The 27114-nt window shown below is 46.7% G+C and overlaps 1 protein-coding gene and 1 pseudogene across 1 annotated transcript in view; both read left to right on the top strand.

The window, feature by feature from the left end:
• The window catches only part of LOC126209850 (amyloid-beta-like protein), a 639910-nt gene that overhangs the window by 543081 nt on the left and 69715 nt on the right, over window positions 1–27114 (top strand). Inside the window, exon 2 of the mRNA XM_049938978.1 lies at window positions 19421–19621. Coding sequence (XP_049794935.1) covers window positions 19421–19621 — 201 coding nt within the window. The remainder of the gene's footprint in view (window positions 1–19420; window positions 19622–27114) is intronic.
• On the top strand, window positions 4394–4511 carry LOC126210968 (5S ribosomal RNA; annotated as a pseudogene).

Genomic DNA, 27114 nt, shown 5'->3' with positions numbered 1-27114 from the left:
AGCATTTGTGCACCGCCGCCGTCAGTGTCAGCCAGTTTGCCGTGGCATACGGAGCTCCATCGCAGTCTTTAACACTGGTAGCATGCCGCGACAGCGTGGACGTGAACCGTATGTGCAGTTGACGGACTTTGAGCGAGGGCGTATAGTGGGCATGCGGGAGGTCGGGTGGACGTACCGCCGAATTGCTCAACACGTGGGGCGTGAGGTCTCCACAGTACATCGATGTTGTCGCCAGTGGTCGGCGGAAGGTGCACGTGCCCGTCGACCTGGGACCGGACCGCAGCGACGCACGGATGCACGCCAAGACCGTAGGATCCTACGCAGTGCCGTAGGGGACCGCACCGCCACTTCCCAGCAAATTAGGGACACTGTTGCTCCTGGGGTATCGGCGAGGACCATTCGCAACCGTCTCCATGAAGCTGGGCTACGGTCCCGCACACCGTTAGGCCGTCTTCCGCTCACGCCCCAACATCGTGCAGCCCGCCTCCAGTGGTGTCGCGACAGGCGTGAATGGAGGGACGAATGGAGACGTGTCGTCTTCAGCGATGAGAGTCGCTTCTGCCTTGGTGCCAATGATGGTCGTATGCGTGTTTGGCGCCGTGCAGGTGAGCGCCACAATCAGGACTGCATACGACCGAGGCACACAGGGCCAACACCCGGCATCATGGTGTGGGGAGCGATCTCCTACACTGGCCGTACACCACTGGTGATCGTCGAGGGGACACTGAATAGTGCACGGTACATCCAAACCGTCATCGAACCCATCGTTCTACCATTCCTAGACCGGCAAGGGAACTTGCTGTTCCAACAGGACAATGCACGTCCGCATGTATCCCGTGCCACCCAACGTGCTCTAGAAGGTGTAAGTCAACTACCCTGGCCAGCAAGATCTCCGGATCTGTCCCCCATTGAGCATGTTTGGGACTGGATGAAGCGTCGTCTCACGCGGTCTGCACGTCCAGCACGAACGCTGGTCCAACTGAGGCGCCAGGTGGAAATGGCATGGCAAGCCGTTCCACAGGACTACATCCAGCATCTCTACGATCGTCTCCATGGGAGAATAGCAGCCTGCATTGCTGCGAAAGGTGGATATACACTGTACTAGTGCCGACATTGTGCATGCTCTGTTGCCTGTGTCTATGTGCCTGTGGTTCTGTCAGTGTGATCATGTGATGTATCTGACCCCAGGAATGTGTCAATAAAGTTTCCCCTTCCTGGGACAATGAATTCACGGTGTTCTTATTTCAATTTCCAGGAGTGTACATTTATACTCCGCAAGCCACCCAACGGTGTGTGGTGGAGGGCACTTTACGTGCCACTGTCATTACCCTCCCATTCCTGTTCCAGTCGCGTATGGTTCGCGGGAAGAACGACTGCCGGAAAGCCTCTGTGCGCGCTCGAATCTCCTCGGGAGGTATAATTAGGGGGAAGCAATATATTCAATACCTCATCCAGAAACGCAGATGGACAGCAAGCTACACCGCGATGCAGAGCGCCTCTCTTGCAGAGTCTGCCACTTGAGTTTGCTAAACATCTCCGTAACGCTATCACGCTTACCAAATAACCCTGTGACTACACGCGCCGCTTTACTTTGGATCTGCTCTATCTCCTCTGTCAACCCGACCTGGTACGGATCCCACACTGATGAGCGATACTCAAGTATAGGTCGAACAAGTGTTTTGTAAGCCACCTCCTTTGTTGATGGACTACATTTTCTAAGGACTCTTCCAATGAATCTCAACCTGGTATACACGCCTTACCAACAATTAATTTTATGTGATCATTCCACTTCAAATCGTTCCGCACGCATACTCCCAGTTATTTTACGGAAGTAACTGCTACCAGTGTTTGTTCCGCTATCATATAATCATACACTAAAGGATCCTTCTTTCTATGTATTCGCAATACATTACATTTGTCTATGTTAAGGGTCAGTTGCCACTCCCTGCACCAAGTGCCTATCCGCTGCAGATCTTCCTGCATTTTGCTGCAATTTCTAATACAGCAACTTCTCTCTATACTACAGCATCATCCGCGAAAAGCCGCATGGAACTTCCGACACTATCTACTAGGTCATATATATATATATATATATATATATATATATATATATATATATATATATATATATATATATATTGTGAAAAACGATGGTCCCATAACACTCCCCTTTGGCACGCCAGATGTTGTTTTAACGTCTGTAGACGTCTCTCCATTGAGAACAATATGCTGTGTTCTGTTTGCTAAAAACTCTTCAATCCATCCACACAGGTGGTCTGATATTCCGTAGGCTGTTACTTTGTTTATCAGGCGACAGTACGGAGTTGTATCGAACGCCTTCCGGAAGTCAAGGAAAATGGCATCTACCTGGGAGTCTGTATCTAATATTTTCTGGGTCTTATGAACAAATAAAGCGAGTTGGGTCTCACACGATCGCTGTTTCAGGAATCCAAGTTGATTCCTCCAGAGTAGATTCTGGGTTTCCAGAAATGACATGATACGCGAGCAAAAAACATGTTCTAAAATTCTACAACAGATCGATGTAAGAGATATAGGTCGATAGTTTTCCGCATCTGCTTGACGACCCTTCTTGAAGACTGAGACTACCTGTGCTCTTTTCCAATCATTTGGAACCTTCCGTTCCTCTAGAGACTTGCGGTACACGGCTGTTAGAAGAGGGGCAAGTTCTTTCGCGTACTCTGTGTAGAATCGAATTGGTATCCCGTCAGGTCCAGTGGACTTTGTCTTATTACATTCGACCCCACATTGGGCGACCTGCGCGCCGGACATGGATGAAGTGATGATGAAGACAGCACAACCCCCAGTAACTGAGCGCAGAAAATCCACGACCCATCCGGAAATCGAACCCGGGCCCGTAGGAAGGCAATCACGCTGACCACTCAGCTATCGGGGCGGAGAATGTAAGTAATGGAAAGCGATGAGTGATAACTACAAGCAAAGACAGGTTAGCAGTATAGCGAGAGGAGACTACGTCGCGAATATGTTGCTAATGTTTTCTCGTCTCAGGTTTTGGTAGCATGTAGATGTTACACGAAATGAATAGCTGGGGAACATCACGGTCCCTTTAGCGAACTGTCTAGTATGAAGGAAAGACGAGATCATAAACTGGAATACAGAGTAGGAGACATAGTGAAATGAAGCCAGGAAAAGAGAAAAAGTTAACTTGGCATGTAAATAATGCAACACACTTCTTGGCCAGTTTAGGCTGAAAAAGTGTGGAATTTGCTGTGGGACATATTGTAATATTCCCGTTTCAGCCAATATAGTGGCATGAAGTTCCGATAAAGTGGCGGTGCTATAAATAGCCTTCAAAATGGCGTCTGTAGTGGAAGTACGTTCCAAGTAGAGAACTGAGTTTCTTTTAACGGAAAACCACAGCGTCCTAGACATTCCTGGGTGCTTGCATAATGTCTACAGGGACCCGACAGTGAACAAAAGCATGCTGAGTCGTTGGGCGAGGCGTCTGCCATCATCGCAACAAGGTCCTCTTCCGCGTGCCGGCCGGCCGCACACAGCTCTGACTCCTGCAACGTTGCAACGTGCGGACACTCTCTTTCGAGGTGATCGAGGGAACACTATCAAATACCTCGCTGCACAGCTGGACGTCTCAGTTGGTAGCACTGACACACCAGTCCACGACTTCGGGTACTCGAAGGTGTGCTGGGTTCCTCGCCTCCTGACAGAAAACCACAAAGAGTAACGAAGGACCGTCTGTTGGGAGTTTATTGCGAGTTACAATCCAGGCAATCTCTTGTCGAACATCGACACAGCCGATGAAACATGGGTTCATCACTACCAGCTGGAAACAAAACGGCGATCCATGGAGTGGCGTCACAAAACCTCTTCTCCAAATAAAAAGTTCAAAGCCGCACCCTCAGCGTTAAAGTGATGTCAGCGGTCTTCTGGGTCTCCGTGTGATGATCTTCGCCACGGTGCAGCGACCAACACTGAAGTGTATTGTGCTACCACCAGAAAACTGAAGAAACGTGTTCGTCGCCATGAAAATGCAAACGAATTTCTCATTCTGCATGAGAACACAGGGCCTCACACAAGTCTTTTCACATGAGAGGGCCTCACAAAATTTGATTGGACTGTTCTTCCTCATCGACCCTACAGCCCGGATTTCGCACCGTCTTACTTCCATCTGTTTGGTGGTTGGTCCAATGGAGCACTCCCTTGGAAGCAGTACGTGGATGATAGAGAGGTTATTGATGTAGCGAGACGCTGGCCCAGCCATGGACCAATCGAATGGTACCACGCGGGCATAGAGGGCCTGCTTGTAACACACCGCCGCATTGAGCTGACATTATGTTGAAAAGTAGGGTTTTAAGGCCAGAGGAATGCTGTATAACATGGTGTATTGGAATCACGAGGCAACGGCCTTGCCGCAGTGGATACACTGGTTCCCGTGAGATCACCCAAGTTAAGCGCTGTCGGGCGTGGTCGGCACTTGGATGGGTGACCATCCAGGCCGCCATGCGCTGTTGCCATTTTTCGGGGTGCACTCAGCTTCGTGATGCCAATTGAGGAGCTACTCGACCGAATAGTAGCGGCTGCGGTCAAGAATACCATCATAACGACCGGGAGAGCGGTGTGCTGACCCCACGCCCCTCCTATACGCATCCTCGCCTGAGGATGACACGGCCGTCCGATGGTCCCGACAGGCCACTCGTGGCCTGAAGACGTAATATTGGAATCATGAATAAAATCAACCAGCTTTCAGATAAAAAAAAAGTGTTGAATTTCTTTAAAAATGTGTAGTATTACTTATCGACCGCCCCTCGTATTTTATATACGAGGGTTGGAACTTTAATAGTGGCAACTATTTATTTACAGCTCGTCACGAAATACACTCCTGGAAATTGAAATAAGAACACCGTGAATTCATTGTCCCAGGAAGGGGAAACTTTATTGACACATTCCTGGGGTCAGATACGTCACATGATCACACTGACAGAACCACAGGCACATAGACACAGGCAACAGAGCATGCACAATGTCGGCACTAGTACAGTGTATATCCACCTTTCGCAGCAATGCAGGCTGCTATTCTCCCGTGGAGACGATCGTAGAGATGCTGGATGTAATCCTGTGGAACGGCTTGCCATGCCATTTCCACCTGGCGCCTCAGTTGGACCAGCGTTCGTGCTGGACGTGCAGACCGCGTGAGACGACGCTTCATCCAGTCCCAAACATGCTCAATGGGGGACAGATCCGGAGATCTTGCTGGCCAGGGTAGTTGGCTTACACCTTCTAGAGCACGTTGGGTGGCACGGGATACATGCGGACGTGCATTGTCCTGTTGGAACAGCAAGTTCCCTTGCCGGTCTAGGAATGGTAGAACGATGGGTTCGATGACGGTTTGGATGTACCGTGCACTATTCAGTGTCCCCTCGACGATCACCAGTGGTGTACGGCCAGTGTAGGAGATCGCTCCCCACACCATGATGCCGGGTGTTGGCCCTGTGTGCCTCGGTCGTATGCAGTCCTGATTGTGGCGCTCACCTGCACGGGGCCAAACACGCATACGACCATCATTGGCACCAAGGCAGAAGCGACTCTCATCGCTGAAGACGACACGTCTCCATTCGTCCCTCCATTCACGCCTGTCGCGACACCACTGGAGGCGGGCTGCACGATGTTGGGGCGTGAGCGGAAGACGGCCTAACGGTGTGCGGGACCGTAGCCCAGCTTCATGGAGACGGTTGCGAATGGTCCTCGCCGATACCCCAGGAGCAACAGTGTCCCTAATTTGCTGGGAAGTGGCGGTACGGTCCCCTACGGCACTGCGTAGGATCCTACGGTCTTGGCGTGCATCCGTGCGTCGCTGCGGTCCGGTCCCAGGTCGACGGGCACGTGCACCTTCCGCCGACCACTGGCGACAACATCGATGTACTGTGGAGACCTCACGCCCCACGTGTTGAGCAATTCGGCGGTACGTCCACCCGACCTCCCGCATGCCCACTATACGCCCTCGCTCAAAGTCCGTCAACTGCACATACGGTTCACGTCCACGCTGTCGCGGCATGCTACCAGTGTTAAAGACTGCGATGGAGCTCCGTATGCCACGGCAAACTGGCTGACACTGACGGCGGCGGTGCACAAATGCTGCGCAGCTAGCGCCATTAGACGGCCAACACCGCGGTTCCTGGTGTGTCCGCTGTGCCGTGCGTGTGATCATTGCTTGTACAGCCCTCTCGCAGTGTCCGGAGCAAGTATGGTGGGTCTGACACACCGGTGTCAATGTGTTCTTTTTTCCATTTCCAGGAGTGTAGATACGTGTTTCAAAATTTTACTCACCTTCAGATTAGTCACCAGCATTGTGTATAATCCGTTGCCAGCGATGTGGAAGTCGTAGGATGCTCTTAGCAGTGCCAGTTGTGTTGACAGTTCGAGCGGCGCGGTCTGTTGCCCGACGAATTTGTAGCAGTTCTGAAGCGAATGCAGTGAAGTGTTTCCTTCAGTTTAGAAATCGAGCTGAACATAGGAGGGCTTAAGTCAGGGGAGCACAGTAGGTAGTATAGCACTTAGCAGCCCCATCAGTCAAACAAATCAGTAACAGCTTGCACTGTACGTGCTTGAGCACTGTCCTGCAAAATGATGGTCAGGTCCTGCAAAAAGTGTCGTCACTTCTGTCTCTAAGCTGGTCGTAGGTTGTGTTCCAAAAATGAACAACATAGGGACAGAAGAGATGACATTTTCTGCAGGACCTGACCATCATTTGCAGGACAATGCTCAAGCACGTACAGTGCAAGCTGCTACTGATTTGTTTGACTTATGGGGCTGGCTGCCGAGTGCTGTACCACCTACTGCACTCCCCTGACTTAAGCCCTCGCGAATTCAACTCGATTTCTAAACTGAAGGGAACACTTCACGGCATTCGCTTCAGAACTGCTACAAATTCGTCGGGCAATAGACCGCGCCGCTCGAACTGTCAACGCAACTGGCACTGCTAAGAGTATCCTACGACTTCCACATCGCTGGCAACGGGTTACACACAATGCTGGTGACTTCTTTGAAGGCCAGTAAAAGTTTGAAACACGTATCTATTTTGTATGACCTTTAAATAAATAGTTGCCACAATTAAAGTTCCAAACTTCGTTGCTGAAAAGAAAAAAGGAAACGGAAAAGAAAAGCAATTTTAATGACGACAAAATTACTCAGAGATGAAGTTTTGAATCAGCTACTTTTGCGCTGTGCAATGTCTTAGTTAATTATCTCGGCAGAAGGTGAGTAGCTGAAGATGTTGACGCAATGAAAGAAGTACTTGTTGGAGAAAGAATAGGCGTGGTTTCTGAATTTGTCTTACAACTCAGTCAGGGTCGTAATTGCTCCTTAGTGGCGAAGAGATGGCCATATCCGTTCTCATTTACACTGCATTCAGTTGCATACCGCGTTCGTCACTTATTTGTGTACCAGTGACTGCTGCGGAATCAGAACAGAGCAGTGTGGGGCACGGGGAATGGGGGGTACGGCGATAGCACTCACGGAAAAAAAAAACGAAAATAAATAAGTATGGAAAAAATTAAAAAAGTTGCGCTGTTGAGCTGCGAGGTATTTGCGAAGCATTAGTCATTCATGGAAACGGAGCGCAACGGACGACGAGTAATTTGTTTGCGAACAGCTTTCTGTGAGCGAATGGGAGAAAGATGGCGGACGCCGCGCCGTTCGCCCGTCGCAGTCGCCGTCCTCCCCTCCCCCCCCCCCCTCCCCCCCTCATGCTGCTCCTCCCGTTCCTTCCTCACAATTTCATTTTAATATAATGATCTGCTCGCCTCTCGCGCGCTGCCGGAGCTTTTGAAAAGCAGTTAGCTCCTTTGTGTCGGAGTGCATCCCCCCCAACTCCTACGCTCCCCTGGCCGCTCCTAATTCTGTTTACCCGGTTGCCAAGGAAACGCCATAGTGAAGGGAGAGAGGTGGGTTCGAAGTGCGGCAGGATTTCTGCTGTTCGTTAGCCTTGCAACACCCTCCCCAACCTCTTCCCCTCTCTCTCTCTTACTCTCTTTCTCCGACCAGCTTTTCTGTCAGCCGTCTTCACAGTTTTCTTCGCTTCTCTTGAGCCTCTGTTCCTCTCTTTCCGATCCGTTTCCCGGCTCTTCCTTCCCAGCCGAATACCTGCCCCTGCCGTTTGCAGCCGTGCTTAATTAAAATACGCTCTCTCGCAGACTTTGCCAAGTGCGAGTGCAAGGAGCCCGACGGCCGGGTCGCGTTCTCTCTCTCTCTCTCTCTCTCTGGCACGCGCGAGAACTCGTTTAGAAGCGCGAGTCGCCGCCCCTCTCTTTGGAACGGAACTGAAGCTTTTGTTCCACACCTCTTCCCACCTCGGCACTACGTGCAAGAAGTGGCAATAGCAGCGGCACACGCCCCGGTTTTCTTATCGCCTCCTTTACCCTGCCCTAATTACAAAACCTCCATCCAGGGCAATCGGGAAGATGTACGTCTGCGTAAGAGCTCAGTGTGAAGTACATGGAGGAGAGGACTTTCCTACTTCCTTCATCCCATCCGTTCCTATTTAGCTCACGAAGTAGGCGAGCGGAAGTGCTTCACACGGTACATCCGCGTGCCTCGTAATTAGTCATATCTGACTTTGGCTCTGGTCTGTTTCAGGATAACTAAATTATTTCTACTTTTGTCTGTTAGTGTTCTGGACCTCAATCGGTTGAAACGAAACCCTTATAGGATCAGTTCGTTGTCCGTCTGTCTGTTTCATTGTTAAAAACATTCCTTCCCAGGAACGGGTAGAAGTATCAAATTGAAATTTATATCACATACTGAGGCCTAAAGTTATTTGGCTGTATAGAAAATGGAAGCTTGTAAGTCAGTGCAACCAAAAGGTACAACCATTTGTGTCACGTTTTTCGACACTCGAAATCTCATTCATCATAACCTTAGGGTCTTTCCATTGACGCAGGAAGCAGGGTTTCAAAGTACAAAAAAAGGAAAAACAAATTTAAACTGTTAATTTGTAATCATATCACACGAAAATATTTCTTTTTCCATTTGTTATCCGACTTTAAATTTGAAATTAAAACATTCTTGAAAGTCTCGGAAATTTTGGAAATTTGTGGTAAGGTCTTATGGGACTAAACTGCTGAGGTCATCGGCCCCTAAGCTTATAAACTGCTTAATCTAACATAAACTAACTTACTCTAAGGAACACCTATTCCCGAGCGATGACTCGAACCTCTGACGGGGACAGCCGCGCGGACCGTGACAAGGCGCCTCTGACCGCTCGGCTATCCCCCGCGGCAGAGAACATTTAAGCAATGTTTCCCCCACTTGTTGGATTTGGAGGTGTGGAGTAGCACACTTATTACCATCTTCTCGTGACCTCAATCCTATGGATTTCTTTCTGTGTGGGCAAGACGAAGCGTTTGGTGTACGAGACACCGATAACATTCCAGGAGAATTGGTGCCCCGTTTGACCGAAACTGCAGCCCTAGTTCGAGAAACAACAGGTTGTTATGATCTTGTCAGATAATGGTTAGCGCACAGACGCCAGCTGAACATGAATGTAAACGGACGACATACAGAAAAATCTTAGAAACAATATCCATTACTTTGCAGCTATATACCAGCTTCAAAATCTTCGTGGACCCCAAGGGGAGGATAGGTGCACCTGTGATATTTCTATCAAATATGAACGTATTTCTTTTCATCTCCTCTAGACGTTGTATAATCTTGAATACGGAGTGTTTCTACACCCTGTATCGAGGGACGCTGACATCCGCTCACACCCATAAAGCCATCTTCTCACGGGACGTGAAAACTCTAATAGAGAAATATGTAAAAGGAAGAATACGGCGGTGCGATCGGCAACGCCTATATAAGACAACAAATGTCTTGCGCAGTTTTTAGATGATTTACTGCGGCTACATTTGCAGATTATCAAGATTTAAGTGAATTTGAACGTGGTGTAGTAGTCGGCGCACCAGCTACGGGACACAGCATCTCCGAGGTAGCGATCAAGTGGGGATTTTCCCGTACCAACGTTTCACAAGTGTAGCGTGAATATCAGGAATCCGGTAAAACATCAAATCGCCGACATCGTGCGGCCGGGAGAATATGCTGCAAGAACGAGACCAACGACAACTGAAAAGAAACATTCAGCGTCACAGAAGTGCAACCCTTCCGCAAATTGCTGCAGATTTCAATGCTGGGCCATCAACAAGTGTCAGCGTGCGAACCATTCAACGAAACATGATCGATAAGGGCTTTCGGAGCCGAAGGTCCATTCGTGTATCCTTGATGACTGCACGACACAAAGCTTTATGCCGCACCTGGGCCCGTCAACATCGACATTGGACTGTTGCCTGGCTGGGCGAGTCTCGTTTCGAATTTTATTGAGTTGATGGACGTGTACGTGTATGGTGACAACCTCCTGAATCCGTGGACCCTGCATGTCAGCAGGAGACTGTTCAAGCTGGTGGAGGCTCTGTAATGGTGGGGGTCGTGTGCAGTTGGAGTGATATGGGACCCTTGATACGTCTAGATACGACTCTGACAGGTGACAAGTACTTAAGCATCTTGTTTGATCACCTGCATCCATTCATGTCCATTGTCCGTTCCAACGGACTTAGGCAATTCCAGGAGGATAATGCGACACCCCATACGTCCAGAATTGCTACAGAATGGCTCCAGGAACACTGTTCTGAGTTTAAACACAGCCACTGACCACCAAACTCCCACGATATGAACATTATTGAGCATATATTTTATGCCTTACAACGTGTTCTTCAGAAGAGATCTCCATCCCCTACTTTACAGATTTATGGACAGCCCTGCATGATTCATGGTGTCAGTTCCCTTCAGCTACTTCAGACATTAGTCGAGTCCATGCCACGTCATGTTGCGGCACTTCTACGTGCTCATGGCGGCCCTACACGATGTTAGACACTGCTACAGTCGCAGGTTCGAATCCTGCCTCGGGCATGGATGTATGTGATGTCCTTAGGTTAGTTAGGTTTAAGTAGTTCTAAGTTCTAGGAGACTTATGACCACAGCTGTTGAGTCCCATAGTGCTCAGAGCCATTTTGAGCAATTATCGTTGAAAATGCTAACGACTGGACCGGAGTATTCCTCCAGTGAACGGAAATCTTTCGCCGGTGCCAGTCTACGTCGGAAAGTAAACACAAACTACACATTGTTTTGTAAAATATATACATATACCTATCTCTGGGTTTATAGACTTGTTCATGAGTTTATTTTGCCGGTAAATATATTTTTCAGATATAGGAAGCAGCTTCAAAATATGAGAAAAGAATCTCATCCTCCATTCGAATGAAATTATGAAACGAATCTTGATCTTGAAATCTACGTGGTAATGTACGGTATGTTACTTCACAGTGCTAGTAGTCAAGGCAACAGCGAGAATGTGGATATTATGAGTGCAGGAACTGACATTAGACACTATAATTAAACCATGTTCCACGAAAATGGGACGAAAATGCTACATAGGCAACGAGTGACTTCGACTAGTGTATATCTCAGATCTCTGTGCAGCATTATACAGGGAGGGGCAAATAAAAGTGGCCCGGAGAACAGAGTTACAGGATGCAAAGAAACACAGCAGAGGAAAGGGAATGCAATACTAATCTGATTATAGCAGATGTTTAAAGTGACCACCATTCATCTGTTGGCACTTTTGGGGTCTTGTCAGCAAGTTTCTGAAGTCAGATCGTAGCTGGGCTTCTGGAATTGCTGCCATCTCATGCTAAATGTTCTGCTGCAGTTCCTGAAGGCTGCTATGGTTGTTGCGATACGCCTTAGGCTTGAGGGCTCCCCACACAATCGTCCGCTGACAGATCGAGTGACCTGGTTGACCAGCTAGGGCCGCGACCAGACTGACCTCTGCTAACAACTATGTCAGCCTTGGAGAACGTGTAGATGTGCTCCAAGATTCGGCTGGTTGTATGGGCAGTTGGAAGTAATTGTAGGTCTTCCCCTCCTCCGTTAGTGCTGCCACAAATTCACGTCCAATCGTATCCGCTCATCCGGGCCACTTTTATTTGTCCCGTCCTGTATAATGTTCCTTTACATGCAGTGCTTAGCACACTGGACTCGCATTCGGGAGGACGACGGTTCAAACCCGCCTCCGGCCATCCTGATTTAGGTTTTCCGTGATTTTCCTAAATCGCTTCGGGAAATGCCGGGATGGAAATGCCGGGATGGAAATGCCGGGATGGTTCCTTTGAAAGCGCACGGCCGACTTTCTTCCCCGTCCTTCCCTAAGCCGATGGGACCGATGTCCTTGCTGTTTGGTCCCCTCTCCCGTAACAACCAAGCAGCCAGCCATTCGCCATTCGCCCGAAAAAAGCATATTCTTTGAGACTTTTTTCTCGGGATGTGTTGTAGATATCAATGTCAAATTTGTTTAAAATGTTTATTGATATTTCCTCTACAAACTGGAATTTTTTCGACCGGAAATGTCGAAGAGCAAAGGCGGAAGTGCCGTCGGAACGAAACAAAATTTCGACGTAGACCTCCACGCGCGGTATGTCACAAGATGTCTGAAATCAAAATTGAGTGGACGTTAAAGAAGTATATAAGATTCTTCAGGAGTTGTACCTCGTGTAAGTTATTTGGACCATAGGAAACAAAATGGCTGCCATCTGAAAAAATATAGTGTTTTTCTCATCGATTTTTCGACTTCGTCGACGAAGTAAAATTATTTATAGTTGATGGATCGGAATAAGAGTGGTACAACTCCTAGACAATTTAGTTAGCTTCGTCGGAAACAAAAAATTATGCCAATCGGTTCAGCAGATTTGAAGTTACCATACCGCGCGACAAAAAAGTCATTTCCAGAAAAATGCGTTTGAAGTTTTGACTACATATAAACGCAATATTATGCAACTTACGTTCAATATGCTGTTCCGGGTTTATAAACTAGTCCTTCCTCTTCGTCATAGAGGGCGTTCTAAAAATGGCTCAAATGGCTCTGAGCACTATGGGACTCAACATCTATGGTCATCAGTCCCCTAGAACTTAGAACTACTTAAACCTAACTAATCTAAGGACATCACACAACACCCAGCCATCACGAGGCAGAGAAAATCCCTGACCCCGCCGGGAATCGAACCCGGGAACCCGGGTGTGGGAAGCGAGAACGCTACCGCACGACCACGAGCTGCGGGCAGAGGGCGTTCTGCTCGATCGTTGACGTGGTCTTCAGAATTGCAGAATACCCCCTTCGTTGAAGCTGCTCACTGTCAGGAAAGTCGCCGTCTCCACAGTCTTCGCACCAGAATGCAAATGCTTGGGGGCTAACTTACAAACACACGCGTTCAAACTTTCATTTCAGTTTTGTGTGTTTCCTTCCAAGCGCCAGCACAATAACTCCTCCTCTGAAAGGGCCTCGTAGATCGGATGAATCACTTTTCGAACTTCTTTGGAGAGCGGCTGGTGGTGTTGATATTCGTGCAGATGCCCGGTAGCCTCTGCAATGCGCCAGTTGCACCAACTAGTTTCCCCAGCCGGACAATTTTGGTGTTCTGGATGGTCATACGTCGAACACTTGTGGAAATACGTTGCCCAAATTGCCTTCTTCATCTGTTCCACCGAATTGGAATGCCGTCGGATTGCCAAGCCGTAGTACGTCGTAAGCTCCTTAATCAGTTGATCACTTGATCCTTGGGCAAGCACATAGAATAATTTTTCGCGGCTACAAAGTCGAAATTCCAGAAAAAAAACTGGTGCTTGAAAAAGACCGAATTCAGGCAGGTGCATTTTCTTTTGTTCAACCCCGAATAACAAACATTTCCGTTCCGTATTCGGAAAACCCGTTTCGGGGTTGGATTCTAAACACTTTTATGGGTCCAAAAATGCAATTTAAAAAAAATCAATTTTTGGAGCAAAAGATAGTAAACCTCCCCTTAAGCCACCTATGCGTCTGGAACCTTCTTCGCGGTTTTCTCCGCTCTTCTTGGACAACCGCTACCAGACTTACCGCAGCTATTTGTTGTTTGATAAGGAAACTGTGTTGCTTGCGAACCAAATAAAGCCAGCAACGATGACTAGAGAGCGCAGAGATCGCAAACCACGTTAACAATCTCGTCCCGTGTGCCGCGGGCGCTGTTTCTCGTGAGGTCGAATGTCCCGTTCACGTCCGAGTCCACGTAAACTGCCTCGTCCCATACGAAGGTGGCTATCTCACACACCGTGACGTTGGGATTCACACTAAAACGACTTTTTCTCACATCCGCCGACCTAGCCCTGATTCGTGTCCCAGTAAGGACACGGAGGGAGGGACGGGGGAGGGAGGGTGACATTTCCGCAAAGGTCGCTGCCTCACCTTTCCCGACGAACCCATCGACCCGCCAAAGGGTCCAGCTGTCCCTCGCAGAGGTGAGGCGCTGCCCGTATCGATCCAGCTACTGGGCACTCAGGCGGTAGACGACTCCGCGAAGTCGGTACACCTGCTACGGGGCTTCATGACAGAAGTAAAGCAGATGCGAGACTGAGGTTCATTGGAAGAATCCTAAGGAAACGCAGTCCGAAAACAAAGGAAGTAGGTTACAGTACACTTGTTCGCCCACTGCTTGAATACTGCTCACCGGTGTGGGATCCGTACCAGATAGGGTTGATACAAGAGGTAGAGAAGATCCAACGGAGAGTAGCGCGCTTCGTTACATGATCATTTAGTAATCGCGAAAGCGTTACAGAGATGATAGATAAACTCCAGTCGAAGACTATGCAAGTGAGACGCTCAGTAGCTCGGTACGGGCTTTTCTTGAAGTTTCGAGAACATTGTAATTCTGTCAGGGACAGCAAAGAACTTGAAAGAGCAGTTGAACGGAATGGACAGTGTCTTGAAAAGAGGATATAAGATGAACAACAATAAAAGCAAAACGAGGATAATGGAATGTACTCGAATTAAGTCGGGTGATGCTGAGGGAATTAGATAAGGAAATGAGAGACTTAAAGTAGTAAACGAGTTCTTCTATTTGGGGAGCAAAATAAGTGATTATGGTAGAAGTAGAAAGGATATAAAATGTAGACTGGCAATGGCAAGGAAAGCGTTTCTGAAGAAGAGAAATTTGTTAACATCGAGCATTGATTTAAGTGTCAGGAAGTCGTTTCTGAAAGTATTTGTATGAAGTGTAGCCATGTATGGAAGTGAAACATGGACGATAAATTGCTTAAACAAGAAGAGAATAGAAGCTTTCGAAACGTGGTGGTACAGAAGAATGCTGAAGATTAGATGGGTAGATCACGTAACTAATGAGGAGGTATTGAATAGAATTGGGGAGAAGAGGAGTTTGTGGCACAATTTGACCAGAAGAAAGGATCGGTTGGTAGGACATGTTCTGAGGCATCAAGGGATCACCAATTTAGTACTGGAGGGTAAAAATCGTAGTGGGAGACAAAGAGATGAATACACTAAGCAGATTCAGAAGGATGTAGGTTGCAGTAGGTACTGGGAGATGAAGAAGCTTGCACAGGATGGAGTAGCGTGGAGAGCTCCATCAAACCAGTCTCAGGACTGAAGACCACAACAACAACCTTCACCGAGGAGTCAAGCAGTATATTGCTCCCTCTTACGTATATCTCGTGAAGAGACCATGAGGATAAAATCAGAGAGATTAGAGCCCACACAGAGGCATACCGACAATCTTTCTTTCCACGAACAATACGAGACTGGAATAGAAGGGAGAACCGATAGATGTACTCAAAGTACACTATGCCACACACCCTCAGGTGGCTTGCGGAGTATGGATGTAGAAGTAGAAGAATTTCACTGCCGTTTAGAAATCAATTTACTGGAGGTATGTTCATGGCATCTTACTGCTACAGGGTGCTCAATCGTTAACGTAACCTCTTTCGTGGTGTTTGGCCGGCAGGAGAGGCTGGCTGCTGTACCCACGGCGCTGGTAACAGGAGGCCCGCAATAAGTACGAAGGTGAGGCCTTAACTTTTCCCGGCGAATTGAATGTTCAAACAACTTACGGGTTTGCTGCCGGATGACATCGTCGACCATAGCCGATATTTCGACAGGAGCACACTCTGCCATTCTCAAGGCACAAATGCAAGGAGGAAGAAATGTGCAAGGAAATTTATTACCTCTTTTCACAGAGGAGAAACAAGGAAAGTATCACACACAGAACAAGTGTGAACACAAACAAAGATGACCAACACCAGAAATATCGATAATGACCAATCAACAGGTCAGGTAGCACTAATTCTGTCCGTCTGTCTTTTGATGTATTCCGTAGGATGACCGGTGTCAAGGCAGTGTTCTGCAATAGCGGATTTTCTCGGCTGTTGTAAGCAGAACACTGCCTTGACACCGGTCATCCTATGGAATACAACAACACAGAGATTCTGGCTTGCACGTCCAACTATTGGAATAGAGTTATTAAGGAAGCTGTTGAAATCAAACTATCAAGCATCCTTATCAAGAGAGATGGTGGGTTTAAATGCTGCTTGGAATCCGGCAAAAGACAGAGGGACAGAATTAGTGCTACCTGACCTGTTGATTGGTCACTATCAATATTTCTGGTGTTGGTCATCTTTGTTTGTGTTGACACTTGTTCTGTGTGTGGTATCTTCCTTGTTTCTCCTCTGTGAACCGAGGTATTAAATTTCCTTGCACATTTTTCCTCCTTGCATCTGTGCCTTGAGAATGGCAGGGTGTGCTCCTGTCGAAATATCGGCGGTGGTCGACAACGTCACCCGGCAGCAAACCCGTAAGTTGTTTGAACATTGAATTCGCCGGGAAAAGTTAAGGTCTCACATTGTTTACCTCTACGGGGAGGAAATTCATCGCTGCTTGCATAGGTTGGATAAACTTCGTAGAAGTAGAGTAAGGTCGGAATGTGCATTATCGTTTTTACTGAAGTGTCGAAATCCCAGTGTGGTTCCAACGTTTGGTAAGGTTGTGCATCATATTAATCTTCCGGCCGCCAATCGCATCAAGCAACGTGCTGGTTTAGCTCTTGTTCGTGAAAGGATCCGCTATACTCGCCGTCAATTAGATTTTGTTTCTAAGGAATTATTTAAGCTTCATTTAATGATGGCGTCTAATGTCTCTGAATTTTCTTGGGATTGGGTGGGCGGTGATTCTTGGTCGTAGTCTGACTGGGAATTTCAATTTGTAACTGCTCGTCATTCGGCGAAGTTTGAACGTTTCCTTGGCTCAGTGTCTACTTCTAATTCTCGACGTTCTGTGATCAATCTCACGGAGGAAACGTTTGACGACGCAGCTTTGTCTGTGCTGGGGAAAGGTTTGAACTTCGCACCGTCGCCTAAGAGTTTGCCAGTCGTTGATTTTATTAGTTCTATCGAACAGGCTGCTTATAAACTACCTTCCGAGGCTGCGGAAGAGGTTAGGAGGTAAGCTTGTCGTGTGTTGACTGGGGCCCGTCTACCCAAGTGTAACATCACAGTTGCTGAGGCGGCTGCTTTACGTTCACTCAGAATGGATCCTGATATTACTTTACTTGCGGACAAGGGAAACGCCACCGTTTTGTTGAACAAGCACGATTACATTCAAAAGATGCAGTATCTGCTTTCTGACTCGGCGTATCGCAAAATCGGTGCTGACAGCTCCTCCCTCGTTTTCTTCCTTGACCTCAGTGTTGGCAAATCGGTGTCCTTTCGTGCCCATTGGACGGAGCCAAGCAAGGCGAGTGAGGTGCGTGCGGTAGCGGAACCATGCCATTTTTAGCCTAAAACTGTCCAACACAGATGGCTGTGTGTGCAGCTGCGTTGTCATGGTGGAAGAACCAGTCTGCCATCTGCCACAAATCGGTTCTTTTAGAGTTCTAGGCGCTTCAGCCAGGAAACGCGCTACTGCTACCGTCGCAGTTTCGAATCCTGCCTCGGGCACGGATGTGTGTTCGATGTCCTTAGGTTAGTTAGGTTTAAGTAGTTCTAAGTTCTAAGGGACTGATGACCTCAGATGTTAAGCCCCATAGTGCTCACAGCTATTTGAACCATTTGGTTTTTTTGACGAACAGTCTTGCGCAATCTTCTCAAAACCTCCAAATAAAAGGATTGATTGACGGTCCGACCTGGGGGAACAAACTCTGGATGAACTACGCTTTTGGCATCAAAAAAGCAAATCACCATTGTTTTGAGGTCTGATTCGACTTGACGACATTTTTTTTTGGACCGGGTGACGATGACGTCTTCCGCTGGCTTGATTGTTGCCTTGTTTCTGGGTCGTAACCATAGCACCATGGCTCATCACCAGTAATGAGCTTTGACAGATAATGTGGATCAGTTTCAAGCTGTTGTTTCAAAGCACGAGATGTTTCAACTCGACGTTCCTTTAGGTTGTCAATCAGAATCCGAGGAACAAATTTGACAGCAAGTCTTTTCATTCCCAAATCTTCTGCTAACATTCGCTGGGCCAAGCCCCAAGATAACCGATTAATCACTTACAGTTGCTCTATTGTCTGTAGACGGTCTGTAAACACAAGCCCTCGAAGTTACTCAATGTTTTCATCGATTCGGGCAGTTGGACGTCCAGAGCGGGCTTTGTCATCGATCGACATGCCGTCAAATTTTTTTTTTTTCCTTCAGTTGCTTGCAGAAGTGCAGCGCATTGTTACAGGAGAATCGTGAAATTAATTCCCGGGAAGATTGTATAAAAATTCATTCTATAATTCACCATCAATTATCGCCACCAATATTCCTAAACATGATTCAATATTCCTGGTTTGCCTCAAAATTATCAGAAACTCAAAACATTTTCGTAAATGTTAATGGGGCATGTTTTTGTACAGATTTATTGCAAACGCCCTGTGATTGTGAGAAATCCGCTTTTATATGTTGCGCAAGATGTCGCAAAAACTATTGCTTTGTTTGTTTTTACGATAATTACCACTGCGGTTCTTCTTTATAATTATTATATGTATAAAAATTGAATGTTCCCCAATCGACTTTGTTATCTGATTAAAAACCCAGTGTTTTTTCCTCATATACTTTACAATGAAAAATGGAAAACCCACCGCCATGAATTGTGTTGTTAGACATAAAGAAAATAATTTTTATTGAATAATGTAACTAATTTGTTAAAGATAATGTACGTTTGGGAAACTTTCTGAATAATTGGTGGAATAACAAAAGAAAATGAAATAGAAAAAAAAGTGCCAGAGGAGTAATCGAACCCGAGACCTCTGGAGTAATAGTCCGAGCCCTAAACATCTAGGACAGACGGCGGCTCGGCAATTCACTAACATTTTATACTCATATGGCACCTAAGAAACTTTGGTTCGATTTTTCCCGGGATTTTCCGAGTAGTGCGTCCTAATACTTTAACCACGTGAAGTGTTAGAGGTCCTCTTTCACCACACAAAGTTTCGGACAAATCCCCGACCCCACGGTCGTGCCGCCTCCTTGTCAGAACGTTTCGAACGCTACTAACGGCGACATCTTCGGTGTTGTGTTGCAGGCGCTGCAGCCATCGGGCACGGAGGCGACGCCCGCAGCGCACTTCGAGCCGCAGGTGGCGGTGCTGTGCGAGAAGGGCGCGGGGGCGGCGCAATACCACAGCCAGTACATGGGCGAGACTGGCCGCTGGATGCCCGACACAGCCTCCAAGCCCGCCTCCTGCCGGAAGGACAAGCTCGAGATCCTCGAGTACTGCAAGAAGGTGAGGGGCCGTCTGTTCTGTCTCTAGCCTCACGTCGTCAGCTGTCGACTAATGCAGTAGTGTAGTCTGTGCATAACGTATCGCTACTTACAAGTACTAGGGCTGTTCAATAAAGAATAATCCTAATTTTTCTTATGGTCATAATTTCTCGCATTAAAATGTAATCATATGATTTTTTTTTAATTTAATCTTATGATAGTTTTCAGTGGGATACTCTCAAATTCGTAAGGTGGCAGGGGTACAATACAGGGAGCGAAAAGCTATTTACAATTTGTACAGAACTCAGATGCCAGTTATAAGAGTCGAGGGGCACGAAAGGGAAGCAGTGGTTGGGAAGGGAGTGAGGCAGGGTTGTAGCGTCTCCCCGGTGTTATTCAATCTGTATATTGAGCAAGCAGTGAAGGAAACAAAAGAAAAATTCGGAGTAGGTATTAAAACCCATGGAGAAGACATTGCAATTCTGTCAGAGACAGCAAAGGACTTGGAAGAGCAGTTGAACGGAATGTATAATGTCTTGAAAGGAGGATATAAGATGAACATCAACAAAAGCAAAACTAGGATAATAGAATGTAGTCGAATTAAATCGGGCGATGCTGAGGGAATTAAATTAGAAAATGAGACACTTAAAGTAGTAACCGAGTGTTGCTATTTGGGGAGCAAAATAACGGATGATGGTCGAAGTAGAGAGGATATAAAATGTAGACTGGCAATGGCAAGGAAAGCGTTTCTGAAGAAGAGAAATTTGTTAACATCGAGTTTAGACTTAAGTGTCAGGAAGTCCTTTCTGAAAGTATTTGTGTGGAGTGTAGCCATGTATGGAAGTGAAACATGGACGATAAATAGTTTAGAAAGGAAGAGAATAGAAGCTTTCGAAATGTGGTGCTACAGAAGGATGATGAAGATTAGATGGGTAGATCACATAACTTATGAGGAGTTATTGAATAGGATTGGAGAGAAGAGAAGTTTGTGGCACAACTTGACTAGAAGAAGGGATGGGTTGGTAGGGCATATTCTGAGGCATCTACGGATCACCAATTTAGTATTGGAGGGCAGCGTGGAGGGTAAAAATCGTAGAGGGAGACCAAGAGATGAATACACTTAACAGATTCAGAAGGATGTAGATTGCAGTAGGTACTGGGAGATGAAGAAGCTTGCACAGGATAGAGTAGCATGGAGAGCTGCATGAAACCAGTCTCAGGACTGAAGACCACAACAACAACAACAATATTCTGTTAGGTTAATGTGCAACAAACACGCTGTAGTAGTTTCATTGTTGGGACTCCTGGTTCCCGCCTGTGAGAGGCAGGCAAGATCTGACGTGTTCAGTATCGCCTACCGCTGCGTTGGAGGTAACACGCGAGGAACAATATGCAGCTTTTTAATTCTGCTTTCGTCTCAACAGATCCTTAGCTGAGGCGTATATAGTGCTACAGGTCTATGGAGAGTCTGTCCTTCCCTGCAGCACTGCTCGAAGGTGGTTTAAAGTGTTTAAGGAGGGGAGACTATCAATTTCAAAGGAAGGTGGACCCGGTGCTCCAGTTACTGCTCGTACGGAAGAAAACATCAACATTGGTGCTGTGATTGTGGGACAGGATCGACGAATTACCTTAAGATCAGAGACTCACTCTGGAAACATCCCCCAGGCTGTGGCTAAGCCTTGTCTCCGCAATATCCTTTCGTCCAGGAGTGCTAGATTTGCAAGGTTCGCAGGAAACCTTCTGTGAAGTTTGGAAAGTCGGAGACGAGGTACTAGCGGAAGTAAAGCTGTGAGGACGGGGCTTGAGTCGTGCTTGGGTAGCTCACATGGTAGAGCACTTGCCCGCGAAAGGCAAAGTTCCCGATTTGGAGTCTCGATCCAGCACACAGTTTTAATCTGCCAGGAGGTTTAATACCTTAAGATCACTTTCTGGAATACTGAACATTGCATTGGGTGCCACCCACACGTTGGTGACAGAAAAATTACAGATTTTGTACACGATGTATTCCAAGACTGTTGATTCCTGAACAAAAGGACATTCGCGTGCAGGTCTGCATACACTTAAAGTTGATGTTAGACGAAGATCCCGAGTTTCTTTCAAATGTAATCACTGCTAATGAAACTTGGCTACATTATTTTGGTCCTGAGAACAAACAGCAAAGCTCAGTGAGGAAATCTCCTTCATCACCAAAACCCAAAAACCAAAAGTTGTTGCTTCTGCTGGGAAAGTTATGGTCATCTCATTCTTTGATATTCATGGAATGGTTTATCAGCATTTTATACCTACACACATATCAGTAACTGAACAATACTACAGGGATGTCCTGAAAGCATAGCAAGTCCATATTAGGCGCAGAAAACCACATTTCCTTGAAGCAGGCTGGATGCTGCACCACGATAATGCGCGGTCGCATATTGCCAATGTTGTTACTGAGTATCTTGCAAAACTCAAAGTGAAGTGTATCCCTCACCGTCCATATAGTCTTTATTTAGCCACATGTGGCTTTTTTCTATTCCCTAACATGAAGAAACGCCTTCGTGGGAGGCATTATCAATCATCAGAAGGACTGGTGAAGGCAGCAGAGGTCATTTTGAAGGACCTTTCGAAAAATGGTTTTCAGCATGTATTCGAAGACTGGTAGAAACACTGGGACAAGTGCATCGCATTCATGGGAGACTACTTTCAGAACGACCATCAAAATTATGAGGATGAGTAAACGTACGTTGTCAAAAAAAAATATCGTCATTCTTTATTGAAAAGCCCTCGTACATGTAAGTAGTACAGGATGCTCCAAAAGTAGCGCTTCCACGCAACTACGAAATAAAACTAGCCTTCACAGTACAGGGTGTTCAAACAGGAAAGATACGTCCTGTTCTACATAGATAAGGTACTGAAACGGTAATGCTACCTAGCATCTACATAGCACGGGAGGGTTCCAAAAGGGTCGCTAATTTGCGTCTATAATTACATAGTACACAGTGTTCAAATAGTAACGCTACTTGAGATCCACATCTAAAGGCAACAGCGTACTCAAACAGTAATGTTACCGTACGTCTACATAGTACAATGTGTTCAAAAAGTAGCCACACCTTATCTCTATAATGTAGTACAGTATGTTCAAACAGTACGGTGCATTTACATAATACAAGATGGTCTAAAAGTAACGTTACAGTACAGTAAAGGGGGTTCAAGCTAGAAAGCTACTTCATATGCACATCTATATGGTACAAAGTACTCGAACAGTGATGTTATAGTACGTCTACGTCTACATAACACAGGGCCTTCAAAAAGTAGCACCACCTTGCATCTCTAATATTAACACATCAAAAAAAGTTTTGCATCACTCCAGTTGCCAGAACTGAAGATATACGTTGACTGTGTATATTGTATCACAGACACAGTCCCTTTGACTGTTCAGAGATGTCACTAAATTCGCCCAAAGATGTAAACAACCATGCATGAGCAGCGCCTATTAGAGAGAGGGTGTCCGACAGCCGGTCAGTTCCAGTCATTCCACCGGAAAGAGGTACACGGCTTGTGTTGCCTGTAGTTCAACCATGCCTAGACGCTCAATACCGCGGTTCGATCGCGTCCGCATTGTTACTTTGTGCCAGGAAGGGCTCTCAACAAGTGAACTGTCCAGGCGTCTCGGAGTGAACCTAAGCGATGTTGTTCCGACGAGGAGGACATACGGAGAGACAGGAACTGTCGATGACGTGCTTCGCTCAGGCCGCCCTAGGACTACTACTGCAGTGGATGACCGCGACCTACGGATTATGGCACGGAGGAACCCTGATAACAACGCCACCGTGTTGAATAATGCTTTTCGTGCTGCCACAGGACGTCGTCTGACGATTCCAACTGTGCGCAATAGGCTACATGACGCGCAACTTCACTCCCGTCGTCCATGGCGAGGTCCATCTTTGCAACCACGATACCTTGCAGCACGGTAGAGACGGGCCCAACAACATACCGAATGGACAGCTCAGGATTGGCAACACGTTCTCTTCAACGATGTTTGTCGCATATGCCTTCAACCAGACAGTCGTCGGAGACGTGTTTGGAGGTTGAACGCGTTAGACACACCGTCCAGCGAGTGCAGCAAGGTGGAGGTTCCCTGCTGTTTTTGGGGGGGGGGGGGGGCATTACGTGGGGCCACCGTACGCCGCTGGTGGTCACGGAAGGCGCCGTGGTGGCTGTACGATACGTCAATGCCATCCTCCGACTGATAGTGCAACCATGTGGCAGCATATTGGCGAGGCATTCGTCTTCATGGACGACAATTCGCGCTCCTATCGTGCACATCTTGTGAATGACTTCCTTCAGGATAAAAACATCGCTCAACTAGAGTGGCCAGCACGTCCTCCAGACGTGAACCCTACCGAAAAAGCCTGGGGTATACTGAAAAGCGCTTTTTATGGACGACGTGACCCACCAACCACTCAGGGATCTACGCCGAATCGCCGTTGAGGAATGGGACAATCTGGACCAACAGTGCCTTGATGGACTTGTGGATAGTATGCCACGACGAATACAGGCAAGCGTCAAAGCAAGAGTACATGCTACTGGGTATTAGACGTACCGGTGTGTGCAGCAATCTCGACCACCACCTCTGACGGTCTCGCTGTATGGTGGTACAACATGCAATGTGTGGTTTTCATGAGCAATAAAAACGGCGGAAATGATGTTTATGTTGATCTCTGTTCCTATTTTCTATACAAGTCCCAGAACTCTCGGAACCGAGGTGATGCAAAACTTTTTTTGGTGTGTGTAGTACAGGATATTCGAACAGTAAACTGTGCATCTAGATGAACGTAAAACCGTCATTCGTCAAGAAATTGCTGCCGTTTTTCAGAGGGGACTGCAGAGTGTAATGAGCAATTTCCTGAGCAGGTGTCAGAAATGTTTGAACAATGATGGGGGGTAGATTCGGCATCTCCTTGCTTAATATACGTGAGTAATTCACTTTCCTTTGTGTTATGTATGTTAGAAATAAGTGACACAATATTCCGCATTATGAGAGGGTAGCAAAAAATAAAATAATAATAATAATAATAATAATAGGGTGTTCAAACAGTAACACTACTTTACATCCACATCTAAATATTACAATGCACTCAGACAGTAATACTACCTTGTAATCCACATAGTACAGGTTGTTAAAAAAGTTTCTTGCGTCTCTAATTGCATAGGATAGTATGTTAACACAAACTCTACCATACACCTACATAGTACAGGATATTCTAAAAAGTGCTACACTACATCTTTATCGCAAAGAGTGTTAAAAAAGTAACGCTGTCTTATACCTACATAGTACAAGGTGCTCAATACCTATGCTACCTCATATGTACATAATATAGTGTGTTCAAAAAGTAATTCTAAGTTGCATCTGCATCCACATAGTACAGGGTCTTCAAATACTGGTTCTACCGTACATACAAAGGGTGTTCAGCACTAGCGCGACCCTACACCTTCATAGTGCAGAGTGTTCAATTTTTAGAGCTATCATCCATCTACATCTACATAAAACAGGATGGTGTAACAGTAAAGCCCGTATACAGGGTGTTACAAAAAGGTACGGCCAAACTTTCAGGAACCATTCCTCACACACAAAGAAAGAAAGTATGCTATGTGGACATGTGTCCGGAAACGCTTACTTTCCATGTTAGAGCTCATTTTATTACTTCTCTTGAAATCACATTAATCATGGAATGGAAACACACAGCAACAGAACGTACCAGCGTGACTTCAAACACTTTGTTACAGGAAATGTTCAAAATTTCCTCCGTTAGCGAGGATACATGCATCCACCCTCCGTCGCATGGAATCCCTGATGCGCTGATGCAGCCCTGGAGAATGGCGTATTGTATCGCAGCCGTCCACAATACGAGCACGAAGAGTCTCTACATTTGATACCGGGGTTGCGTAGACAAGAGCTTTCAAATGCCCCCATAAATGAACGTCAAGATGGATGAGGTTGAGGTCAGGAGAGCGTGGAGGCCATGGAATTGGTCCGCCTCTACCAATCCATCGGTCACCGAATCTGTTGTTGAGAAGCGTACGAACACTTTGACTGAAATGTGCAGGAGCTCCATCGTGCATGAACCACATGTTGTGTCGTACTTGTAAATGCACATGTTGTAGCAGCACAGGTAGAGTATCCCGTATGAAATCATGATAAAGTGCTCCACTGAGCGTAGGTGGAAGAACATGGGGCCCAATCAAGACATCACCAACAATGCCTGCCCAAACGTTCACAGAAAATCTGTGTTGATGACGTGATTGCCCAATTGCGTGCGGATTCTCGTCAGCCCACACATGTTGATTGTGAAAATTTACAATTTGTTCACGTTGGAATGAAACCTCATCCATAAAGAGAACATTTGCACTGAAATGAGGATTGACACATTGTTGGATGAACCATTTGCAGAAGTGTACCCGTGGAGGCCAATCAGCTGCTGATAGTGCCTGCACACGCTGTACATGGTACGGAAACAACTGGTTCTCCCGTAGCACTCTCCATACAGTGACGTGGTCAACGTTACCTTGTACAGCAGCAACTTCTCTGACGCTGACATTAGGGTTATCGTCAACTGCACGAAGAATTGCCTCGTCCATTGCAGGTGTCCTCGTCGTTCTAGGTCTTCCCCAGCCGCGAGTCATAGGCTGGAATGTTCCGTGCTCCCTAAGACGCCGATCAATTGCTTCGAACGTCTTCCTGTCGGGACACCTGCGTTCTGGAAATCTGTCTCGATACAAACGTTCGCGCCACGGCTATTGCCCCGTGGTAATCCATACATCAAATGGGCATCTGCCAACTCCGCATTTGTAAACATAGCACTGACTGCAAAATCACGTTCGTGATGAACACTAACCTGTTGATGCTACGTACTGATGTGCTTGATGCTAGTACCGTAGAGCAATGAGTCGTATGTCAACACAAGCACCGAAGCAACATTACCTTCCTTCAATTGGGCCAACTGGCGGTGAATCGAGGACGTACAGTACATACTGAAGAAACAAAAATGAGCTCTAACATGGAAATTAAGCGTTTCCGGGCACATGTCCACATAACATATTTTCTTTATTTCTGTGTGAGGAATGTTTCCTGAAAGTTTGGCCGTACCTCTTTTGTAGCACCCTGTACACCTACGCAGCACAATGTTTTCAAACAGTAACGCTCCCTTATATTTACACCTATATAATTACTCTGCAATTCACGCTAATTTGCATGGAAGACAAGAGGCCAGAATGAGAATGCTTGGAAGTGTCGTTAGGAAGCCCATGGAGGAGGAGGCGCTTGCAAAACCCTCTTTTCACAAATACTAGAATATTATTCGTCAGTCTGGGAGCAGTACAAAACAAGATTCATAGAGAAAATAGTTGCCAATTGTGAAACGCCATTGGTTCGCTAATGTGCATAGTCCTATTGTCTGCAAGTGACATGACCTGCTTTGTCTTCCTGTACGATTACTTAGGGATTTTCCCCATCCAGATTTTTTCCTAACCACCCCC

This window comes from Schistocerca nitens, chromosome 10 (assembly GCF_023898315.1).
Source record: "Schistocerca nitens isolate TAMUIC-IGC-003100 chromosome 10, iqSchNite1.1, whole genome shotgun sequence".
In the NCBI taxonomy this organism is placed as follows: Eukaryota; Metazoa; Arthropoda; class Insecta; order Orthoptera; family Acrididae; genus Schistocerca; species Schistocerca nitens.
The sequence above is the reverse complement of the archived record's forward strand: the minus strand, read 5'-3'. Positions and strand labels throughout refer to the sequence as shown.